The 24,320-nt window shown below is 41.6% G+C and overlaps 1 protein-coding gene across 1 annotated transcript in view; it reads right to left on the reverse strand.

Annotated features, from left to right (window-relative positions):
- The window catches only part of DPP6 (dipeptidyl-peptidase 6), a 268,280-nt gene that overhangs the window by 160,530 nt on the left and 83,430 nt on the right, over positions 1–24,320 (reverse strand). Inside the window, exons 2-3 of the mRNA XM_009322491.1 lie at positions 22,525–22,639; positions 14,299–14,397 (exon numbers count right to left, since the gene is read on the reverse strand). Of these exons, the coding sequence (XP_009320766.1) occupies positions 14,299–14,397; positions 22,525–22,639 (214 nt within the window). The remainder of the gene's footprint in view (positions 1–14,298; positions 14,398–22,524; positions 22,640–24,320) is intronic.

A 24,320-nucleotide genomic window follows, 5' to 3' on the forward strand; every position in this document is an offset into this window, starting at 1 on the left:
CGCTCCGTGCAGCTACACTTTCTCCAAGCGCTCCCTGGTTGTCCCCCAGGCCAGTGCAGCATCACTCGCTGACCTCTCTCCTCTCTGCCAAACGCACCAGGTCTTATCTGCCTCATTTAGTTCGGCTTCACACAGGGGAGTGCATAACCCAAAGTGTTACACGTAAATGTAATAATCCATTTGACACTGATAAAAAAAGGAATCCATGATAAAATTTTCATTAAAATGTGACCCCACAGCTTGCTTTCTTAAGTCCTCTGTGCATTTCCTTGCCTCCTTCTCTTTGCCCCCAACCAAATTACACTTGTTAGTGGCCGTGATGGAGAGAAAGAACATATAAAGTGGTTGTTTTTCCTTTTCATTATTATCGCGGGCAGAGTACAGAAATTTCAGAACAGATTGAATGAGATCTTTGTGTATTTACAAGCAAATGTTCTGTGTATACAATTCCGTATAAAGTTTTAATTATCTTTGTACGCAATATTTCATGACCCCTTTTATGCTACTCTGTCATTTCAGATGTGTCTGGCGCAGTATGACTGTGCTGAAGTCCAACTGTAAAAGGAGCCTGGCAGAGCCACGGCCATCACCCTGACTTCAGGCTTTTGAAAATCAAGGCAGATAAGACATGAGAAATCCAACATCCTACACATTTTGGTTACCTGTATGTGATTACTGTTTTGGGGCTGGTCACAAGAGGGCACCATATTACAGAGCCGATGGAAACACTTCCAACACTTGCAAAGAACCATTAATAAATAATTGAATGTCATGATGGGCAGCGGACCGGGCAAGGAACAGCACCTGGAGGGGAGCAGAGACTCCCCACACCCAACTGCAAGGGAACCGCTAACGGGAGGAGAAGTTTGCAATTAGACATACAATCCCATCGTTTTTAAACTAACTGATGAGGGAATGAAAACATTAGTGTCAGCTAAGTATTTTCCTTAACATCTCAAATCAGTTTGCCTGCAGCAACTAGGCCAGCTCCTGCAGGGAGCCCCATACCAAATCCCAGAAATGATCCCTGAATTTCTTATTTCACCTATTCTTGTTCCTACTCCTCTCTCTGCCAAGGAACCGTCATCGTGCATCATTCAGTGCCTTGCGTGATGTTGGTCTTGAATCAGTAGTGATTTGCTGCTAAGAGGGCAACCATGCTGATGCAGGTGCTGAAGAGGAAAAGAGCCGATACGAACACCTGGTTTAAGCGCAATTGTTTAAAAATGGTTACACCAGAAGAATGGTCCTTTCTTGAATCCTGGTCAAACTTTTGTCCAAAAATATCTTCTCAGCGGGTTCTCAGTGGGTTAACAACTTTCAGCAGATGGCATTAAAACCAAAGAATGCCCTTTTTCAATGAAAAGAACTTGACTTATTGATATTTTTCTTTATTTTCTATACCCTTACATAATTTCTTTGTTACTCAGAGCAATTCTTCTTTTTATCGTGCATTTCCATGCTTCTGTCATGGTCTTTATCCTTCTCTGGACCATGTCTATTCCCACTACAATATATCTTTTTTGGATGGAGCAACCCAAATTCACTGTAGTGATCAAGGTGATAATGTCCCTCAAACTGGATAAAAACATGCTATTTTCAGTATTATTCTCTCCTGAATATAGTCCAATATTGTTTCCCCTAAAAAAGTTGACTGCAACAGAAAACTGATTATATGTGCTCAGATTCCTGCCCAAAGGGAAGGAAAGCAAATATAAAATATGGAATTGTAATAAATCCTCTCATGGTTTTCATACTCATACTGTTCCGGCCTGATAATTTAGCCATATTAGCCATTCTGTGCCCATTAGGAAAAAAAAATCAGGAATATTACAATTATTGGTATATAATTCTACTTATAAAAATATCTTCCTTTACGAGGCATTAAAAATAGAAAAGAAATAAAGAATAAACATCAAAGGTTAATTTCTTGTAAGGCCATATCTTATGCATGCTACCAAGTTTAGCATCAGCTAAATGCTTCAAGGCAAAAGGTAGTAGTAAACTCTCACAAATGCTGCCCCTGAAATTAAAACCTGGAAAAAGGAAAATACAGAACACATGGAACACATATATGTACACATATACTCTTGGTGATATTTTAAAAAAAGGTTTTAAGACATTTTTTATGTCACAGTTCACAGCCTGTGCTCCCACTGGGAAGGAGAATAAGGAAGTAAAAGATACCTCCAAATTATTAATGAGGGTCCTGGCTTATGCACAAGTCTTCCAAGAAATACGTCTCGTAAAATGAGTCAGTCCGTCAACCAAAGCAATAGTAAACCGCAGTGAAAACAGCTCCACATGGCCCAGCGTATGTGCATTAACCCCATTACGGTGCGGATGGGCCAGCTCAGCCCCTGCTGGCTGCGCTCTGCTGATGCTGCCAGCTGGGTGAGCAACCAGCGCCAGCTGCAGGAGCAGGTTTTGGGTACGGGCTTTTGTCCGCTAGAAAACAGGAAAACTGACTGCTGAGCAGAGAATAAGTGTTTATTAGGGTGACAATAAATTAGACTATTGGAAAAATTTCTGGACGCTTTGTCCAGGCAGAATTGGTGGATTTTATATGTTTGTCCAAGTCTTGCTGGCTCTTCTCAGCCCACCTGAAGGTACCACGGCATTCAGATGTTCCTACAGTGCATGCATGGCAAGGCCAACACTTCCAAGCACCACCTGGACTGACTTTGCATAAATGACCACACTGAACATAACTGCACTGAGCCCAAAGTCTCTTTGAACTGCTGGATTTACCACCCCTGCAATGTACAGTTGATTTTTTACAAGGTCCAATGCATGCCAAAATAACCATCATTTATCCAGTAGATCCAAAATTTTGCCCTTTATGGGGAAATTGCTTCTGAGCTAAAACTTTTTTTTCTCTTCTTGGCTTGAGCTTTGAAATTTCCCACTGCCTTTTTACTAGACTTTGTTTACTTTTTTTTCCATCCATGCCATTGTAATCTGCTTTCCCTGGAAAGTGAAAATGCTTTGGAGCTGATTATCCAGATTTTGCAAATTATTACAAATCCTAAGCATTGACAAATCAGGTATAAGGCTTCAAAAGAACCTGAAATTTTTAAAATATTTTTTCTAATAAAATTAAACATTGGATTTTTTTCATTTACCTTCCAAATATGTTTAGTTTTTGAAGGGCCATTTAGATATAGTTTTAATAATGTCTTTGAGTACTAATATTTTAAGATTTATTTCATTCTCTTTTTGAATCAAAGTAAGTATTTCTGTAAGTCACCTGTCCCTAGAAGCTGAGACTTCAAGTCAAGTAGCAAAATGAAAATTCCGCATCATACCCAGCTGGCAGTGTTGTGAAGGCAAATCCCCTGCACAGCCATACACAAAGCTGGTTACATGTTCAGCTCTTTCTCTGCATCAATCAAATGTTCTAGTGAGTTGTTTCCCACTCTCCTTTTCCTTGCATTTTGTTTTCCTTCTTTCATTTCTTCACACTTGTTTTCTTACCTTGAGTTCTTTTCCTGCTAAGCATGGGACTAGAAGTGGCTCTTAAGAGGTGTTATACTCTGATAATCAGGGATTGTTTCTCAGCATGCACGGCCACTTCTGTCCTGGGATCACTTACAGGATCACCTTATTTTCTATCAGAGATTATTTGTCATTACTGGCAACGGAAAGAGATGTCAGCAAAGTAATCAGTTTTAAAACTCAAGGCACGTGTATAGACTCAGTGCTGGTTTCATGTAAAGCTGTGAAAGTCCTGCTGGGGACCTATATTGCACGATTTTATGGCATCGTGATCACTCAGTGGTATAACTTGGTACCAGGACCTATAGATCTTAACTCTAACACAGTGCAAAATCTTTCAGCTTTTCTTTGGGGTCAAACAAATTACAATACATGCATGCACTTGCCTTAAAGTGCCATGAAGCTCAAACCATTTGAACACATTTGTGAAGCCAACCCCGATACTTCCGTGTAATCCTTGTATGTAGTTCCCATCCCATCCTCTCTGAAATGATATCTTAGAGATGGAAAACATTCAAGAAACGGCAAGAATGATCCAAGGTACTGATCTAAGGGCCATCAAACAAAGCAAATAGGAACAAGCTCCCAAGTAAGCAAAAGGAAGCAGTTCCTCATGCAACAGGTCTTAGGCCAGTGAAACAAACTACTTGATGAAGGACATGGTGGGTGTAAGAGGCTCTGGAGGACACTTGGCAAGGGGCTTGGAAGAGAAATACATTTAGGGTTACTAAATAGAGAAACTACAAGAGGATCTGGTAATTCCCTAACCTAAAAAGTGCGTGAAGCTTGCTTCACTCGTCCTTGCGCACATGCATATTGCTTCTCATGGAAACAGGATTTTGGGCTGGGCAAACCTTTGGTCTCTCCTGCTCTTAATTGAATTTTCACTGATGGGAGATTTGTGTATCCACATTTTAAAGTATAATTATGTTCCCTTGATCAGTGATAATTATCTCATCCTAAATGTCTTTTAATGAATTATATGTCTGGTACTATTTCTTGTAAGAAAAAAAAAAACCTACTGCTTCTTATATGTTCAACAGCTTAATACAGTCAGGAGATCCAAACTCACCAGAGACTTTCTTTCTTAGATAAGTAAATCTTTGCCTGCTAAATTTCCAATTACAAATATCTGATATAAAGTTTAATCACCAGAAATACAGTATTTCCCACCTCCAAACCATGAAATTACGGTGTCTCAGCATATATTTATTTAGTGTTCATTAAAAGGAACAAATGGAAGAATACATACTACTCTAATTATCCTTGGTAAGCACTCCATGTTCAACAAGTGCCAAGAGCAGTGGAGCAAGCTCAGGGAAAACTACTGAGGTAGGAGAATGTGCTTTGCACCAAGTAAAAATCTTCAACAAGGAATCAAATTCAGGCAGGACAGTATGAAAAATGTAGAACTGCCTTGGTTTAAAAAAAAAAAAAAAGTAAGCAAGTTGCTTCCTACAGAATAGAGTGCACCTAAAGATGGACTCTGTCGAAAGACATAAGCCTTTCTGGAAATCTCTATTGAAGGTATCAGTAGCATGTTATAATCGGGATCAGCTGCTTAACAAGAGGTCCAAACACCCTGAAGAGCTCTCTTTTCTCCATCATCCCTTTACAGTCCTCCTCTGAATGTGCTTCGTGCCCAGCATATCCTGCAATTATGCACCTCATTTGTTCCCTCTGATTTTTCCTAGATGCTCATCTCCTAGATACTCCTTTCTCAAAACTCTTCTACCCTTACACCAGCCTGATTGTTAGGAAAACCTTCAGCAAGTTCATGCAAATCCTCATTCTTGATCTTCCTTTCCTACAGTTCAAAACTGAATTCCCCGCCTATCTGCCCAAATTTTCTTAACAGTGCTGGATTTAAATGAAATATATTTCTTACACCCTCCCAAAGCAACCTTCCACATGGTGATACACTGCCAACCTCCCGGGCAAGGGAGAAGACCACCACCCACTGCTGCGTCTGGCTTGCTCCATCACCCAGGAGCCAGGTATGGCTTTTCTTATTTCTCTCCCTCCTCTTTTCTGTGCTACACTCCTCTGAAGAGGCAAAGGGAAAAAAAACCCAACAACTTGATTTTAGTACAAATTCAACCAGCCGGGCTGCAATTATGACCATCCTTTTAAAGGCTTATCAAAGACAATTTCTGTCACAGCAGTTCCCCGTTCCCCAGGGGCTGGGGACAGCTGGGAGCTCATGGTTACCCTCTTCTCAGGTATCAACCAGGGAAGCACATCTAGCAGTGCCACACTGTACCTCCAGTTGTTCACCTGGATTTTTAACTAACACCCACTGAGAGAACACCTGATCCATCTCCCAGTTAAACCCCTGTAAAACCAGTGCCTTTCCTTTGGCTCGGAGAGCAGCAGGTTTTGATTTCAAACAGCTTTGAACAAGATGAAAAGAAACAGATCCTTTTTTAACTGGATTCAAACTGTTAAGCACGTAGGCAGAACTGCCGCATGCGTTTCTTTTTTTCCAGCAGCAGAAACACCGCTGATGTGAGCCGCGTCTTCAAAAGTCCCCCACAGATGCAGCCCCTCCCCGTGGCAGCGTGCTGTTTCCTTCCCATTTCCATTCCTATTCCTGCTTTTCTCCTCTTTTTTAATCAAAAGGCTCCCCCCTGTGAACTGGGTGCAGTTGCAGTACATCTGCCAGGCTGGCAGGATAAAAGGACCCAGCACTGTATTCAGCAGCCTTGCATTAGCCACCAGCAATACAGAGCAGGGAAACGCCACTGTGCACCTTGGTGCGACATAAAGCACGACAATGGGGAGGAGCGAAGAGGGCAGCTTCTACCTAATTCCTATGGGTTTTTACCTCAAATCTGCACACAAATATAACACTCAAAGGAGCCCAAGTGGTCCGAGTTTTCACACCTCTTACAGCTTCAAATTATTCCCCAAAGCTGCTCCTTGCTAACAGACACGGCCACGGCAGGAGGCACCACCTTGCTTCTGAGTTACTTTGAGAGAAAAGCACTAATTTTAGTGGAGCCAGGCTTGAAAGGGAAATGGGGAATCTGTTTTTGCTAATGGCTATAAAAAGTATGGAAAATCAGCTTGCTGGTCCAACATGTGAGAGTGTGACCACCACATTGCCTGCAGCAGGGAAGTCTATTTTTCCTGTTCTTTTTAAAAACATCAGCGGGAACAGAATTAGGCAGTAACGGGAAGTAGGTGTTAGCAGAACCCAGACAAGAAGGAGAAGTGAAGTCCAAGGACATCTCCTGCCTCTTCTAGCCATCTTTGATTCACTAATTGTTCCCTTTGATATTATCCTAGCAATTGAATGTATTTTCCAGCTCTTCATCTTAGGTCATTAAGCCATTTCTCAGGCAACATCACAGTACTGACTTTCAGGCTCATTTTTGCCCTTTGCACAACTCCAGCTCCTGCTCCTCCTTGCACACCACCAGGATCCTCCCTGCTTGCCTGGGCTTCTCCCCCAGGTGACTCTGCAGCCTGTCCTCCCCGTGCAGCATCATGCTGCCAATGCCCTCCTCATCACCCGTTCCCTTTCATCTCAGTTTTCCCAGGTGACCTTCATGCCACTGGCCCTGGCCCTGGGCTGGACCCTTCACTCAACCTGGCACGGTGCAGGGACGTAACAAAATAATAATGCAATTATTATGCAATGCAATAAAGCTATTGCATTGAACGTCTGAGGCCACCTATTTTGGTACCTCAGGAGGACATTTGACTCAGAGGCTCAACAGCAGTCGGTGACTCACATGGGAATGGTTAGAAAGTTACCTACGGAGGCTCCTAAATATAGGGTTAGGCATATAGGAAAATCTTGACCTCCTCAAGACATCAAGCTACTCAAAAAAACCACAAACACAACCCCCTATTTGACCACTGCAGTGTTACTTCTGCTTTTCTAGGGTGCGATATATTTCACAAACAGGACTTTCTCCAGTACAGTTCTCCCTCCAAATTCAGAAGTTGCTGCACATGCCAAAGGATGATTTTCTCAGTCTAACAGCAGCACGTGTGCCCCACCAGCAGCCCAGCTCTGCAGAGAAGCTGAGCACTGAGGCGCTGCTAAAGCCAAGGTACAGAGCTCCTCCCCAGCTTGCTCCTGCAGACTGTATTAATTTTTAAAAGAACCAAATTGATTTCTCATTTCATTCTCTCTAGCAGTAATGAACAAAACAGCTACATGGCAGAAATGCTCTCCTCCGTGGCCTATTACAGTATGTTAAAAAGCCATTAATTCCCAGGTTTCCCATCTTTAGTGAATAGGTTACTGTCACTACTGAACTTAGGCAATTGCCCAGCAGATGAAAGGTAGGAGCAGAGCAACTTCTCTTCAGTACTCTCAGAGTACAGATACGCGGAAATCTCTGAAGAAGACGATCCAGGATGGGGTCTAAAATCAAAATTATGGTTCAAATGATTTAACATTTTCCTCTTTTCTTTCTCATCGTGGCAGTTGTGACAGAGCATGAGCCCTTATCTATTCTGCTTTGGCAACATAGGATGGCACTTCATGAAGGCATTTAGATTAAGAATAGTAATCAACTGTCTCTAAAGCACATGGACACTTCCACTGACACCAACACTACCTAAAAGTGTGTGCTTATTTAACTAGCACCCATGTTTTCAAGAATCACAACAGAGGGTTTCTGAAGGCCATCCCCAGCAAAACCTCCATGTGGGGGTGTGTGAGCAGCACTGCCAAACACTTCCATGAAGTGCTAGACCAGAAGAGCCTCCTTCAGTCCTTCCCCGCTGGTCCACACAGCGTTTTCCTTTAAACCATGTCTTTACCTCAGCATAAGTTCGCCCTTACGGCTCCTCAGGGTTGTGAGGCTCTTTGCAATTGGAGCTGGAAGTTCACTGAAACCTTAAACACTGCAAACCAATGTGCTGTACTCCAGGTAACTTGCTGTGTGTCTTAGAAAGTATTTCAAGAATATTTGAAAAGCCAGAGCACTCACAAAAATACTGCAAAACCAATCTGCCATGAGGTAGGATATGAGGTTTGGCATACCAGAATTGGGAGTGGGACAAGTTTTCTTTGAACCATTAAGACAATGGTAAAGTAAACCCATTCACTTAAGCCTTTTTAACACATATTTAAAATACATTGACATTAATTAACTAGTATCTCTGTTTAGCAAGGTGGGCAGCAAAGCAACTATCCCAATAAAGTAACCCAATTTTCTTTATGCTGTCACCAGATTTACACTAACAAACCCACCTGTGAGCAGTTTCTAGCCTACATTAATTTAACATAAGACAGGAACTGGGGCAAGCGTGTGGCCCTCATCTGGCAGCACCTGCGTTCAAGGGTGCCTGCACGGAGGTATAGCTGCTTCCTAACACAGACCGCAAACACACAAGACAAGACTGCAACCTCCACTGCCCAAGGAAGATGACTTTGTTCCTCCGATCACAAACAGAAAGATGAGTTTTTCACTCGTGCCAACAGCCCAACCTTGCCAAGGGAAAGGCTCCTGCTGCCTTACAGTTCGGGTGGTTGCTTGGAAACAGTCAATCTTTTGGTCCGTGGATGAACAGCCCGGAGAAGCCTGCACTCCAGCTAACTGCTCTCTAGCAGGGCAATTTTAGTCTTAAGCGCTGTCAAAGCAACACCTTAATGCAAACCTTTTTCACAATGAAAAATGTTAGCACTTACAAAGTTCTTAATATCTATGCAAAGCAACCTATAAATAATTCATTTACTCCACACGGATCTGCATCATTTGAAATGCATCAATGCTTCTATCAATACAGTGCAATGGATTTACACTGCACAGAATAGACTTGGGGGCATTTGGGCTATCCAAGTATTGTTGATCTGAGCATTATTACTAAAGGTAAACTGAAATAAATTACCTCAGTTACTACACGATGATTTTTTTCAGCATGGTAAATGAAACTTATTAGTTCTAGGTCATTAAATTCAATATTAGACTTTAAAAGAGCCTAGAGATTCTATGATGTTATTAGTAAAACATGCAATAAAACATATGTGCTTCAGTATTAAAGATAAAAGAATTACTCTATTATATTTAGATATTAGTTATTAGTGCATTTTTCAGGAGGACTTTTGAGATAAAAGGCTAGCTGCCGTTCTCAGATGCGAGCTAGGCACACGGTGGTTCTGGCTCGCACTGAGTGGCAGGTTTCCAAATAACTGAGCCATTTCTGAAAATGCCGTTCAGAGCCGTTTGCTAATTTACCCACTATTCCTCTTTGGATAAGAATAAATACTATTTTGTCAGTGTTTCAGGTGAAGCAAGTGGGCAGGGACCTCGGTGAGCAGGGCTTGATTTTCAGATTTTTTTTTTTAGTCAACTTCCTATGACCCTGAACATGTCCTTTGGTGTCCTGTGCCTCAGTGCTCCTCGCTACTTGAATATACCGTGATCTTCATTTCAACCTTTATTCTTTTCATGTGGCTACAACCTCTCTGCAAGGACTGTCTCACCATGTCTGGCCAGTGTCTAGCACAAAGAAGATGCACTCCTAGTTGGAGCCTCCAGTTGCTAACGTACAGCCCAAAATCCTGGCAACAGCCACTGCTACATACACTCTGTCTTGCAAGATGCCAACAGCAAGACTGGAAAAACATCCTCCAAGATGTTTACTTACAAGTAGGTAATGACAGCACGTTGCATCCAATCAATGGCAATAACCATGGGCAGTATATTATAGGCTGCTACTATGTTTTTCTAACTACAACAGCAGCCAAGTACTTTCAGTGTGGGCAAAATGTATTCGCCACTAAGTACAAAGACAGAAGATAAGCATAAGTTTCCGCAAGTGGTGTACAGCCTCCACCACTTCCTTTGACATTGGGCACGATGCTGCCTCCCCGTGAAAAAGGAGGAGCGCTCCCGAGATGCGAAGGGGCAGGGAACCAAGCACAGGGAGTCAGGTTCACAGCTGATAGGAATCACTGCAGCTCTGTAGGGCCACAAAGACAGCACCCGTAACCCGACTGGCTTCTCAGACCAGGTCCAGGTAACGACTACAAATTATTGTTTTCAGGACAACTGAAAACTCAGTTGACTGAGCTGCTCTTCAGCATGAAATGCAGGTACCCTTCTTTATCCCAGTTTTTGTCCACCATTACAGGAACATTGCAGCATCCCATTGAGCTTTTCAGAAACCTCAGCTAAAATCCTGTGTGAGAGGAATTAGAGGAAAAGCTTAGTAATTGCGAAGCCTAATTACAAAGTAATGTGGAGCTTGAGAGCAGAACTGCTGAGCATTTACAGACTAGACTAACGAGTGGGCCATCTGTCATCCGCGAGAGGGCTAACGAAAGGCCGGCACAGGACACTCCTGACGGTGTACGGAGGAGGATATGTAAATGAGGAAATGTCCAAATGCAACATTTAAGATACACAGTATGAAATGAGCTGCTAATTGGAGCTCGCATGCATGCTTAGCATATGGACAACATAATTATAGTTGTACAGTACAGGGAAGTTCACATTAGAGGACGGTAATAGAACGGCACAGGGTGCGGTGCACCGAGCAATGAGCAGAAGAGCGCAGGAGGAGGCATGGGGTGGATGGGGCTGGAAAAGAGACGCAGCTCGGATTCTTTGCACTTGGATTGCAGGGCAGGGGGATGCCATTTAGTCACCAGCACAATCTCAAACTTCCTGTTCTACACTGCTTTATACCTGCTATAGTATACCACATATACTATACTATACTACTATATATTATGCTGTCCTGAAGAGTGGAACCTCCGCAATAAATCCAGTGTTTACTTACACTACAGGGGAAATCTAATTGATAGCAGTCCCTGGAAGTGGAACTAGAAATAAACTCTGGAGCCATCAGTTCTGCTCTATGAATGCGTTGCTCCCTTCCAGAGCGCTTTTAACTGAGTCAATGACAACAATGGTCAGGGCAGTAGAAGACAGCAGCTAATTAAACAAAATATTCTTTACTCTCCGTAAACCACTGGATAAAAACGCAGACTGGAATTTGAAATTACAGTGGGATCACAGAAATTGTAAGAGGTTCAAAGTTCCATCTTTGGCACATCTCTCACTTCGTGCAAGTAAATTTAATTGCTATTCCAATATTAAAGATGCAAACACATCCAGTAACCAGCCATGAGTTGCAACTGAAAGCTTAGAGAAAGCCTGTAATCTTTGCACTGAAAGTGTAGTTATGTCAGCTTTGAGACTGGTTCTCTTTTTTTTTTTCATTCCTAGCTCCTTTGAAATCAATGGAATGACAGAGCTATCGATCAGAAATACATTATTTTTCCACTTGCCCACTGCAAATCAAGAAAATGCTTAAACATCAGTTCATCCCATCAGTTTCAGTGAGCTTTCAGCATATTTTTAAGTGCCAACCTGAACAGAAATATATATATTTTTTTTTTTTAATTTTAACACTTGCTTTAAGACTCATTCACATCAAAGGAAAGATCTTGCTCCTTCAGAGGGTTTGAATCACCCCCTTACTTACTGGGAAGAACACAGATATTTTACTGACTGAACTCTTTTGGAAGCAAACCCCTCAGAAGATTCAAATACTCCTAAACATGCAACACGCTTCATCTTCGGTGAGGCTACCAAACTCCCATCTTCTGCAATAATGAAGAGGGAAAGGAAGGAAATAGAGCTCTGAAGAGCCATGAGGACTGAATTTTGCAGATTAATAGGAGAAGAATGGGAAGAAGGATAGACAACAGCTACCTATATTTTATCAATGGTGTATATTCCCCACCAAACGCCAACTCATTTTGTGAGTTGACATGCAATTTTAAACATGTAATTTTTAAATATGCAATTTTTCTGCTAAGGCATTCCAGCACTCTTGTTATACTAAGTTTTATTAGTTTGGCTTTGGCTTATTCAGTGTCTTTCATTTGCATTCTAAAAACTGAGAATAAGAGACCACTAGCAATGTGTGCTTGGGAATTGAGCTACTGGTCTTTCATCTTGCTTATCAGGGACCTTAATCAAGATTTCACCACTTAGCCAGCCACAGAAAGCTGTGAAAAGCAACTATAATGCAGAAAAGTAATTAATGTTGTAAAATGGCTTTGGGTCCTTGGATGAATGACATATTGCAGATTAGCGTCTTGCCCTTAAATGTAAAGTCACCCTTGGGTAAATCTACAGAATATCTATTGGCTTCATAAATTTTCCTATCAGTATCAGTGGTATTAGTAGCACAGCAACAGAACAAGTCCTTCTAAAATATCTATGCATGTTGGCACAATACTACTTTGTTCTTTGCCCTTTACAGAAACAATATTTTAGTAATTTCAGATCAGGTGAGACTGATGTAAATTGCAGTGGAGTCAGTGAGAGTACATGGGAGGACGGAGATGGATTATAAAACATTCAAGATTGGAGTCTTAATAAAACTTTATATGGCACCAGTATGTGATCGTAATTGGAAAAGCATGGGAAATACTGTTTTTTCACAGAAGACTGCAGTTTTGTGGAAAAATATGCTTTACATCCATGTAAAGCTATACTCATCAGAGGGAGGATGTTATACGTAGTTCCATGGCAGTACTTCACTTTCTGTTCCTGCAAAATTTTATTTAATTCATTATCATTCCCTCATATTCTAGCAAATAAAGAAAATAGCAGTAAAGGTCTCAATAAAACACCTCTTCCTTCATTAGGGCCATTAGGGATATCAGTGCTAAAAAAAGGATGCTAGGAAAATAATTCTGAATTGCAGTGCAGCTAATATTTCCACTATCCTTATGCCCAGAGAGTGGTTATGGGAAGCACCATTGCCCCAGAGTATGCAACCTGAAAAAGAGCTCCTGCCCATCGGCAGGTGTGTTTGTGAAGGTGCATATCGTCTGCAATTGCTTTCCCTTGTAGTTGAACTGGTGGGAGAAGTCGGAGACAGCTGTGCTGAGGGTGGCTGGGGGACGTGTTAATTCAGCACTACCCTTTAACACTCTCTCTTTTCATTACAGGTATTAAAATTCTTCCCAATGTACATAACAGACAAGGAAAGCCAAACACAGGGAAGGATTCGATCCAGTTCCCCATTTAAATTCAAAAGAAAACCTAATAACTTCAGTGATAATAGAAGTTGGACTGGAACCTACATGAACGGCATACCACAAATCATTTTATTCTTGCCAAAGCTTGTTCAGACTGCAGCAATTTCCAGCGAGAGCTGGAATCTACATCCCCCAAAACAGCTCTACTCCAGCAAATACTATGTGCATTAATTCAAGCATTATTTGGTTTTCCCCTGACTAGAAAACATAAGGCAGCAGAGGATAAAAAGAGCACATGGCTTGTGTGCAAGCACCAGCCCAGCTGCTGCTGGACCACTGTCACTGTTTGCCTGTTCCTTAGCAATGCTTCACCTCTCTGCCGGGAATATAAACCTGAAGTTTTGTTTATGGTAAAACAATGACTGTGATAGTGCTCCAACCACTTCTTTCAACCACATGCTACGTCACCTACTGAATGCTGGAACCTCTTTGGGACAAAGGCTGCAGTTTTCAGTGCCTAGCTAGTAGCCCTCTGGAGAGCCTTAAATAAAAAATTATAACAACAGAGCAGTGGTGTTTGCATATTTAGCAGGAAGAAAGCTGGAATAGGAATTTGAGGATTGAATTTTTGGGCATGGTTCTGGGCAACTAGCTCTAGCTGCCCTTGCTTGAGCAGGGAGTTGGACAAGATGATCTCTTGAGGTCCCTTCCAACCTCAACCACTCCTTGATTCTGCAATTTCAGGAGCAAAATAAAGAACAGGAGGAATAAAGAATGCCCAGAAAGCGAGGAAGCAAAGCAAATACACTGCGACACGTTCATGCCTCACTCACCAGTTATCCATTTAGCCTCTGGGTCATGAATTTTGAAATCATCACTGAAGAGATCTTCCACTGTTATCTTCTTCTTCTGAGACAAGCTGTTATCTTCAACTGTAAAACATTCGAAAACAAACTGCCATTACTTCTATTTTGAAATGTATCTGAAAATACAGCAACTGTGAATAGTGCCATGTCATATCTCATTCGGAAACGGCCCACATTAAGCTTTCTGTCACACATAAGCCCCTGCCCGTTGTCAGTGTTATAAAAGGACCACGTAGTGGTTCACAAGCAGAAACCTCCTGGTTATTTATGCCTGGATTCAGCAACTACAAAAAGACCAAGATATCATCCAAAACACACATTTTCAGACATAACCTGATCAAAAAAGATTTTAAAAGTCATGAAAACACACTTATAGATGTCATAGCGCTATGTAATGCTGACTATTCCAAAGAAAATTAAAGCTACTTAACACTGAGACTATTCTTATATCATTAGTTAAATTTTAAAAAAATAATTAAAAGTGACCAAGTTTTTATAGTTTATATTTTTATTTCCTTAAAAACTGTCACGCAGAACAACAGTTGGAAAGGTATTTAGCCTTATGAGGTCTCAGACAGATTACTTCAGGAATTCACAAAAGATTTTCCATGAGAATCAGACACTGCAGAAATATTTTTGAAAAATCCATGAGACATAACCCTAAATCCTTAGGTGTCGCATAGCTAGCCCATACTAATTTTCATTTTTACTGCAAGGATATACAGTTTCATTTGCAAACATGGAAATCTGGACAGCTTTTAAACTGAAGAGCCAGACTGCCAGTTTAAGATGCTGTAAGATCAACCTGTAATAAAGTGTCCTTCATTTAGTTCATTCTTCCTAACCCTATGCTGTAGCACTCCGTTTTTCCCACAAAGAAATACTCGCTGTACATCTTCCTCCGCTGTCCTTCATACAGTCCTCTCCGCATTTCTCATGATTCAGTCAGAGCTTGCCAACAGATTTCTGATGCAAAGCACAATCTGAAGAAAATGCAGAACTGATTTCTGTCTGCGTATATATTATTGTTAAAAGGAAATCTGTCTCATCTAGGATGCCATCAAGACCAAACATGCATGAGTCAAACCCAATAAAACCAAGGCACAAATTTAACCACTTGAAGTTTGCCACAGTGAGCATCTTCTCCTGTGCCAAAATTATACCTTCTCATTTCTATCACCACCTCTCCGCTGTGTAACAATTCCCATAAACACGACACAGAGGCTCCTGGGCCTGTAACTGAAGTGTTTATGTTGAATAAATGGATTCTTGGGCCTTACAGGTGAAGAGTATATATATTACATCACAGAACCCTATACCGGGTGCTTAGTTAATATGAAAATGGATTTTTATTTTCTCAAAGCTGAAGTTTTTAGAGAAAAACTGAAACCAACAACTTTGATTAACATATTCTTTCTTTTCTTTTTTCTCCCAACAGTAATTTTTTTTTTGTTATGACAAGCAGTCACCTTCTATGAATAATTTGTTTCCAACATTCAATTTTTTGCTGAAAAAAATTTTTCATGGAAACCTTCCAGTCAGTTTAAACACATCTGGTCTTTAAAGGAACGTGTGAGGCCACATTCTGAGTATTTCCACAGCAGGTATGTGTGCTTCAGCATCTCTCCTCACTACAGCATCCTCATGCCTGAGGTCTATTGGTATCATGCAGCCTTAGCTATCTTTAACATTTTTTAGTACTAAACTTGTTACACTGAACACACTGGTGATTAGGAACAGTGGAAACAGACTCTCTGAAGCCCTTAGAGAGAAAAAGTCTGCTTTACTATACTAAATTGAAGCCCCTGAGCTACCGAGACCACTGAAAATTACTTATGAACAATGTTTTGTTGCACTAAAAGGTGTTTCAATATAAACTATCATTTTTACCAAATTAAATTATATTCTTCAATTTTCATATTTTTTCCCAGTCTGATTGAGGTTTCAATCACACTGCTCGATGTGGCTTCCAAATACCAAGACACATTAATACAAGTCCTCAGCCAAATCCCTCTGTGTGACAGCATTATGCCAAGTTCTTCTGCATAATTTTAGTTATTAAAATGGAAAATATAGGTCAGAGGAACTCCAGAGAACTGTTCCAGTTAGTTCCCACCATGGTGCAAGGTCCCAGCTCTGGATACCCAGGGAGATCAGGCGATGCAGTGCAGGAGGCTGGAGCCCACATACAGCCCTGGGCTTACAGCTGTTTCAGGCGCTGCTTCCCAAGTGCCATCCTGAGGAACCTCTGTGCTTGAGATTTGGGAAGGGGAAGAGTAGGAGCCCCTTCTCATTCCCTCTCTCTGTGCAGGATGGATACAGCCAGTCTGGGAGCTGCACTACCTCTATGCCTTCACAGCACTTTAAGATCCTCATAAGGGACAGCAGGAAGAGGGAGAGGTAGCAACAGGAGCCTCCATAAGGCATGTTTCTTGTTGAGATTTCCTTACTGTCTCCTGCAGTGGGCTGTAATAGCTGCAATAGGTCCTATAATGAACCATGGACAACATTAATCTCAGCCATAGAGCTGGGGAGAAAACAAATAACTAAATAATCAATCAATCAATGAATTTTTTTAGTAAAAAAAATCAGATTTACTGACCTCTCATCTAACACATAGCTAAGTCAGAGCACTCATTAAGAATGCCTACTCCATTTCTCTGGCCCAATGGGACATTTACAGAGGGAGAAATGTAATTGCAGGACCTCAGGTAGTCCACCCTCTCCTGAGCAGCAGTCTCTGAGCATGCCTTAGAGTGTCTAAGCCAGCTGGCAGACACGAGTTGTGTCCACACCCAACTGCAGAGACCTTGAGGCCTCCTTGGGTTTATGAAAGGAGAGGATCAAGCATGTGCCACCACCTCTTTTGCACTCATGTCCCCTGACCCCAGCAGACCCAGATGGCAGCTGCCAACCAGGACCTGACAGCACTGCAGCATGGCAGCAATGCAGGTGGCACAAGGACTTGTGATTTGAGTGCCAAGTCAGAAACCTACCATCCAAACAGCAAGTTACATGCTGAGAGAACCAACTGAAAACCATGTCCATTTTATTTTTGATTCAGCGTTAAAGGCATGATGGTAACCCTGCATTGGTCACACCTTTTGGGTTCATCTGTCTGGACCTCATCCTTGAAGTCAGTGCACCCAAAAGGACACGGGCTGAACTGATAAAACCTTGCTCTCCATAACACAAACAGAACAAATATCCTCCAGAAACCCAGAAAATCAAACAGAAAAGGGCTATCATCTGACCTCCCTGCCTGTTTTGCCTCTGCAGTACCAATCCTTTCTTTTAAGCTTCCTCTCAACTCCAGCAATGCTCAGAGGCTGCTTGATGGGTCAGAAGGTTTCAGTCACCTTTGAGTGCCCACTTTTCTTTCCGTCATCCCTGGGGCTCAGCTACAGGTCAGTGTCAGATGCTTTTCTCACACACCTCCTGGCCTATTGTGCATTGCAAGCACATGGGTGAGTGTGTGTCCATGAATGTCCACCTCTCGGCAGACCTGATCCAGCACACCAGGAGCTCCCTGCCCACCTCAGCATACCTGCTCAATCCCCAGGCAAACCTGAGTCCCTTTTCCCCCAGATGACCTCCCTGTATCCAAAAGGCAGTGGCCAAACAAGGCAAACAGGCAGCCTCTCTCCCTTTTGTAAAATCCCATTTTTTTTAATGGCATATAATATACACTTATATATAACAATTGTGAACAAACAAATTACGCTCCTGCACAGCTGGTCACAGGACATTTCCTTGCTCTTCCCGACTAGCAAAAGTCATACAAAGCTTACTAGGCAATGCATTTGGCTGTCTGACAGCATGCTGTGAATTAATGCTATGCAATGACTACCTCAGTACCATCTCTGAAAAATGTTTCCTATGAATTTTGTAAAATTTTTAATGTGGAGTTGGGTGTACTTTCTTTTTTTCAGCTAAAAGTCAGATTTGAAAGGAGCAAACTTGATGTATATCTCCAGAAAGCTTTAAATATCAGGACCAGATGTGCAAAACATCCTTGTTTGCCTCCATTTCCAAACAGAGGGGACTAGAAAGCAGCCTTTTCCTTAGCAAAATGTTTAATGGAATTTTGGAGGAGTGGGCTTAATCAAAATTTCTGTAGGATTGAGTCTTCTCTTCAGCTTTGGCATTGTGTGTGTGCGCACACATGCATAACTATGAACTTTTGCACATGTTTATACAAATACGCACAACACTGCTAGGACGGGAGCCATACAGCTGCCATATGCTGCGACAAGTGAGCAACCGCCAATTAGGAAAGGCTCAGTCCCACACCTTTATCATTTGTATAAATAGCTTCACATTTTTCAAAGGTGGGTGGAACGGCAGGACTCAGACACGCATGAGACCAAAGTCCTCCAGCGTAGGCAGTTGTGTGCATGCAGTATACTGTAGTGTAATGAAATGTAAGCCTTCACCGGTTACTGCTTCTTTTGAGAATGTTGTTCTAGAATACCGAAGGATATACAAATCATAGAAATGTTGAAATTTTATTAGGATTTTATAAAATAAGACCTAAGTGTTAGCTAGCAATAAAACACTGCTATTGTAATTACAATGTCTGCTGAATGCAAAGAGCATTGTTCCCAGTTTATGAGCTAATCTTAAAGCAGGGTGAGTGACCTGCCTCTGAGAAACCCAAACCAGTAGGGATTTCAGCCTTTCTGAAGCTGAATCCAGAGTTAAAACCTTCTTTAAAGGTTCGGGCTGATTTGCAAAAGAATCTTGAAGAGATATAGAAATCCTTTTTTTCCTCAGTTATTAAATACCATAATCAGCATCTGTTCTGCTAAGCAAAACTCCCCCATTCCCCACTCTACCACTCATTCTTGGTTTTGCAGGAGACTACCCCGACTTTCACAGTATTAGGAAATACAACCATCATGATGCAAGTTATGGGTCCAGTTAACCACTTTTCTTTGTCTGAACATGGACTACAAGCCTGGATGCTGCACTTTATCCCATACATGCCCCAAATTACTCTCTGTAAACATAGCATAGCATAGCATAGCATAGCATGATGTTCAGCACTGGATTTAGAGCACCTCTGCATTGCGTGCCTTGGTGTTGTACTGCAAAACAGGCCTTCAAACCAACAGCAAAATACTTAGAGAAGAATGGTTTCCCAGCCAGGGAGAGGGCCAAGATAGACAGGTACAAGTAAGGAATTCAGAGATAAAATTCAAAAGGATATTTGTACTAGCAGGACAGCGTCAGGCTGGACTCCGACATTATCATCAGAAGGAAGACTTTAAAAATTTGAAATATTTACAAGCATTGTGCTCTGCCATGCCAGACTGCATCACCTTGCTTGAGACATTTCCAGTGAAGAGGTTTGTTGTTTGTTTTTTTATGCCATTCTCACATTTGGCAGCAACTCCCCATCCCATGAACATCCACAAAACTGCTTCTCCTCCTTCTTTCACGATCCTCTGTCCCTTCCTCTCCTCTTGTTCAAATATCCATCACTTATTTTTCAGCTTGACTACCAAAGGGTAAACATTTCTTCTTCCAGTGAACTATTTTATGGCAGGTAAATGCAGAATCTGCTTCTCCTTTTGGACAGGCTCCTCTATCTTTCCCACTCCTGCCTTGTTGGGACGTGCTATCCCCACTCAGGATTAGCAATGTAATACTTTTTACGTTTGTCAAGCCAGCCTCAGTGTGTCACTTAGCACTGGCTGGTGGGGAACGTCTGTGAAATGAGCCTCCTGTTACCCTGTACCATAGTGCATCCTCGTAACACGCTCCAGGGCCCGTGTCCCAAGAGAAGACTGAACTCAGCTGCTGCCAAGCCACAGCAGCAACCTAAGCTGTCTATTTTACCCTTGGCAGAGTCTCACCATGAAGCAGTCTGGATCCATAATAAAAACAGAAGCAGTATTGAGCTCAGAGTTTTTGTATTTGCATGTAGGACACAGTTCTGAAACATCAGCAGGGGAAAAAAAAACAACCCAAACCCAGTTTTAGCAAATCAGGTAATTAGAAATCTCAAAAAACATGAATGGAAACTTTAGCATAGAAAATGACTTTGCATATTCCTAAGTTTTAAGCACAGAGACTCTCTCAAAGGTGCTATTTGGAGTTGTTGCTAATGGCATACTAATAACTGTGTGATTTATGTGTATACATATGTATGCATACAAACATGCCCAGTACACCTTTTCTGTCTAGGCACTTACTTGGACAACAGCACTGCAGTATCTATAGCTGTAATAGTCATTACTGATTTTATGTATGATTTTCTTATGGAGAGGTGGGAGTAGGGTTCAGAAGTCCTAAATGAGGTCTGTAGTAGACCCCAGAATTGAAACCAGAGCTGCTAAGTCCTCACCAGATATCATTCTGACCATCCTTATAAAGAAATCATTATTATAAGTGGTCTTGTAAAAGGAAAGACTTGTGACTGAGACTGTATTTAGGACTGTACAGGCATGTTTATGCTTCTCCCCATGTATCCATCTATGTGCAACCCTGCTCTTCAATGCAAGTGGCACCCATGGTCTCATCTATGCAGTGCGAGCCACTGACAGCTTCTTGAAGCCCACAGTATGGGTTTAGGAATCTAGGCTTCCGTGTGCATTTTTTAAAAGTCTGGGACTGCACTTCTGTAAAATAGAAGGCGACATTTCCATACCTAATGGGTAAGGGACGGTATTTGTCACTGCAAATAAATGGTGCCTGATGTAAGTACAGTCCACAGACCATGCCCCAAAACATGTCAGAGATCAACTGCACTGTCCAAAGGTGTTAAATCAGAACCCTAGCGAAAGTAATTTAAAAAATGATCCTTAATTAAGTTTAACCTTAATTAATTTAATTACTTAATTACTCTGGCATGACCATTAGCTACTTACATTTACATTGAAAACTTCAGGATAACATGAAATAAACTGAACATGGCATGATACTAAATAACCAGAAGGATAACGTAGTGATTGTTTCACTCATTTTCAAATTAAATCAGTGGAGTCCTGTATTTCTTGATTTATCACTGTCTCCAGTCTACCATACAGCAGGACTGTGGGATAAGAATTGTGTCAGGGAAGATGGCCCAGATCTGCTGAACTGCATGTCAGCTCCCACGCTACGAGCTAGAAATGTCTGCCCCACAACTTCCATCTCATTTTTCCACGTCACTGTCTTGCGTTCTTCCATTTCCTACCGTTTCATTTCTGCCCTGCCTCTGTTCCCCTCCTCAGCTCTGTGCTCTCTGTCCTGCTGTCCCCTAGAGTCACTCTCATGTACTCATCCAAGAAGGAGCCCCTTTTCTTCTCCTCTACGTCCCTCTGCAGGGAACCTTCTGCCTTCACCTGTATTTTGTAGCTGCTCACCCTTTCTGACACTGAATTCTCTTTTCTATGTCTCGTCTCTCATTCATTTGTCTTTTCATATTCAGATCACAAGCTTCTCAGAGCCGCAAAAGCACATTATTTCTACTCCGTAAGTAGTCATGGAAATTTACAGGGCTGAATAAATATGTAATAATCAATAATCATAATGATATACATTAAAATTCAAGCCTACCACCTCAGCAGCTACTGTAAGAGAAGTAATTTACAGAGGCTACATGCACAGAACTTTGTTGAAACTTGGTAAGGGGATTAATTTAAAGAATCTCTTATTGGGGAGTTACTCATTATTATTTGCTGTGCTTAAGTGCTATCTGGCACATAGTTATTTGGAATTCCTTTGTAAAGCTGGAACACTATGGTCTGATTTAAAAATCAATACAGCTGAACGGGATGGGATTTAGATGCCTAAGCAGGCATCTAATGGCATCTAATGCCATTTTAGATGCTCTAGGATATGCCACCCGACTAGTGGCTGCTGCTCCATGTGGGCATGAACTTCAGGAAGTCCTGTGTCCTGACTGCCGTATGTAGATGTCTCTCATAGCCTGGCACATCTAAATGACACTTCCCATCTATGTTTAGCCAACCAAGTTTCACCCTTGTACCTTCAGCTCAGCAGCCCTGATCTTTGAATAGAAATATAAAACTCTAAAACAATCTGTCTAAGAATGGCCTTGAACTCAGCTCACATCAAGCTAAAGAACAGGAAGGATAATTCTTTTGATGTTGATTTTGCAGTCAGTTTGCAATCCCTTTACCCTTGGAAATGTAAAATTACAGAAGAAAAACAGAATGGAAGTGAGCTAAAGGTTATAAATACCTGGTGTCAGGAGTATAACAGAGGTGACAATCAGAGAGCAGATAACAAGAATAACAAGCAAGGCAATTGCAATTCCTTTCCAGTTTCTTTGAGGAGGATTACTCCCCACCAGCTCCTAGAAACATCAAAGGAAAACGAACATTTAGAAAAGGCACTTAGACAAGGGAACAAACAACAGAATCCAAACAGCAACGTATGTCCGCAGAACCACACCATGCACCCCGCAACCATGGTGGGTGAAGCCCATAAGCCAAATACAATTCATGCCATTATAATACATTGCAGTACATTTGAATCCGTCCCAAGTCAGAGTATACAATGAATAAATGCAATGCACCCATAGGATGCTCAGTAGCATCCCACACTTCCCACCGCCTCCTCGCATAACGGACACCAGCGGCCCACACCAGCACTCATCCAAACTCACTTATCAAAAGCCAATTTCCTACCAACCCTCATTAAGTCTGGGAATAAAGAGCTTTACAGTAACTTTCAAGAGACTTTTACAATAAGATGCCAGAGAAGAATACAGGAAGATAAATAATTCACAGGGGCATGTACGGAGATAAAAATCAATAAGGATATCCCCATGGTGAACTTTTCTGCCTTCCCAGAAAACATCACATCTCGCAGGCCATCTTGCATGCATTCCTAGGTTGGTAGGTCTAAGGACATGAAGATCGGCTTCACATCTAGCATATACATTAAATTTAATCACGTCCTTAAAACTTTAGAATAAAAGCGCCATCACTATTCACTGATTAGCTTTGACTTCACTGCGGTTGTACCATATGTTCTGTCTATGATGTATACAGCACCCCTGCTCTCGAGACTGAGGTTTTTATGAAGTGCTGTGTTCGCATTCACAAGATCTTAAATATTTACTGCACTGTATCCCCTTCATACTTTTTGCCAGATTCCCCTTAGCACTGTGCATTAAATGTGATTTCATGCACGCATTTCATGCACGCATTGAAGCATCCCCAGGAACTGTATGAAATATCAGTGCACTCCACTTTCCTGGCAGGCTGAATTCAATCAAGGGATCTGGCCTCACAGCCAGAATGACTCTGGATGCTCCTCCTCCTTGTCAACCTCACCAGTTTAGATTTTTTGCCTCATTTCCTTTATTATGAGGGATCGTGGGTCTAAGGCAGACCTGCTGGTACTTCTTTAAAGATTCTTCTTTCTTCCTTTCTTCAGGAAAATAAAAAGCTTCATAATAGACTAAGTTCTTCTGTAATTCAGAGAGTTTGTTTCATTTACGATAACTTTGTCATACAGAGCAACATGGTCTGAACTGGGAGGTCAGGCAAACCTCACAGTTTTGATTTCAGAAAACACTAGAAAATATTTTTCAACTTTTCCCATATCAAGAATCCATTTCACAGAAAAAGATAATGTTGAGACTTTCTTCCTATATGTTTGGGGATCTATCCATTACAAAGGCTATAAATCTGCAATGTAAAGCCAGGTTTGAGGCATTAAACACCTGAGTTAGCATCTGTATTTCATTGTTTATTCTACTTCTGGAAAAGACACAATGGTTCTCTTCCTTCTGGCAAAGAAGGGTAGAGGTTAGCACCCCTCCCCTTCTTGTCTTCCCTCATTTGCACTTGGCTTTCTATTGGAAATGAAAAATAATTAGAAGGAACAAATTTATAGTTTATTATTCTTACCAAAGAAAAATCTGAAAAGTAGGTCAGGAGCCTTGAGAAATGCAATTTCGCCAACAAGCAAACAGAAAGAATACAAATACTTGCATTTTTATAGCGTCTTCACCCTAAGCACGAATA

The sequence above is a fragment of the Pygoscelis adeliae genome, unplaced genomic scaffold (assembly GCF_000699105.1).
Source record: "Pygoscelis adeliae isolate BGI_AS28 unplaced genomic scaffold, ASM69910v1 Scaffold123, whole genome shotgun sequence".
NCBI lineage: Eukaryota > Metazoa > Chordata > Aves > Sphenisciformes > Spheniscidae > Pygoscelis > Pygoscelis adeliae.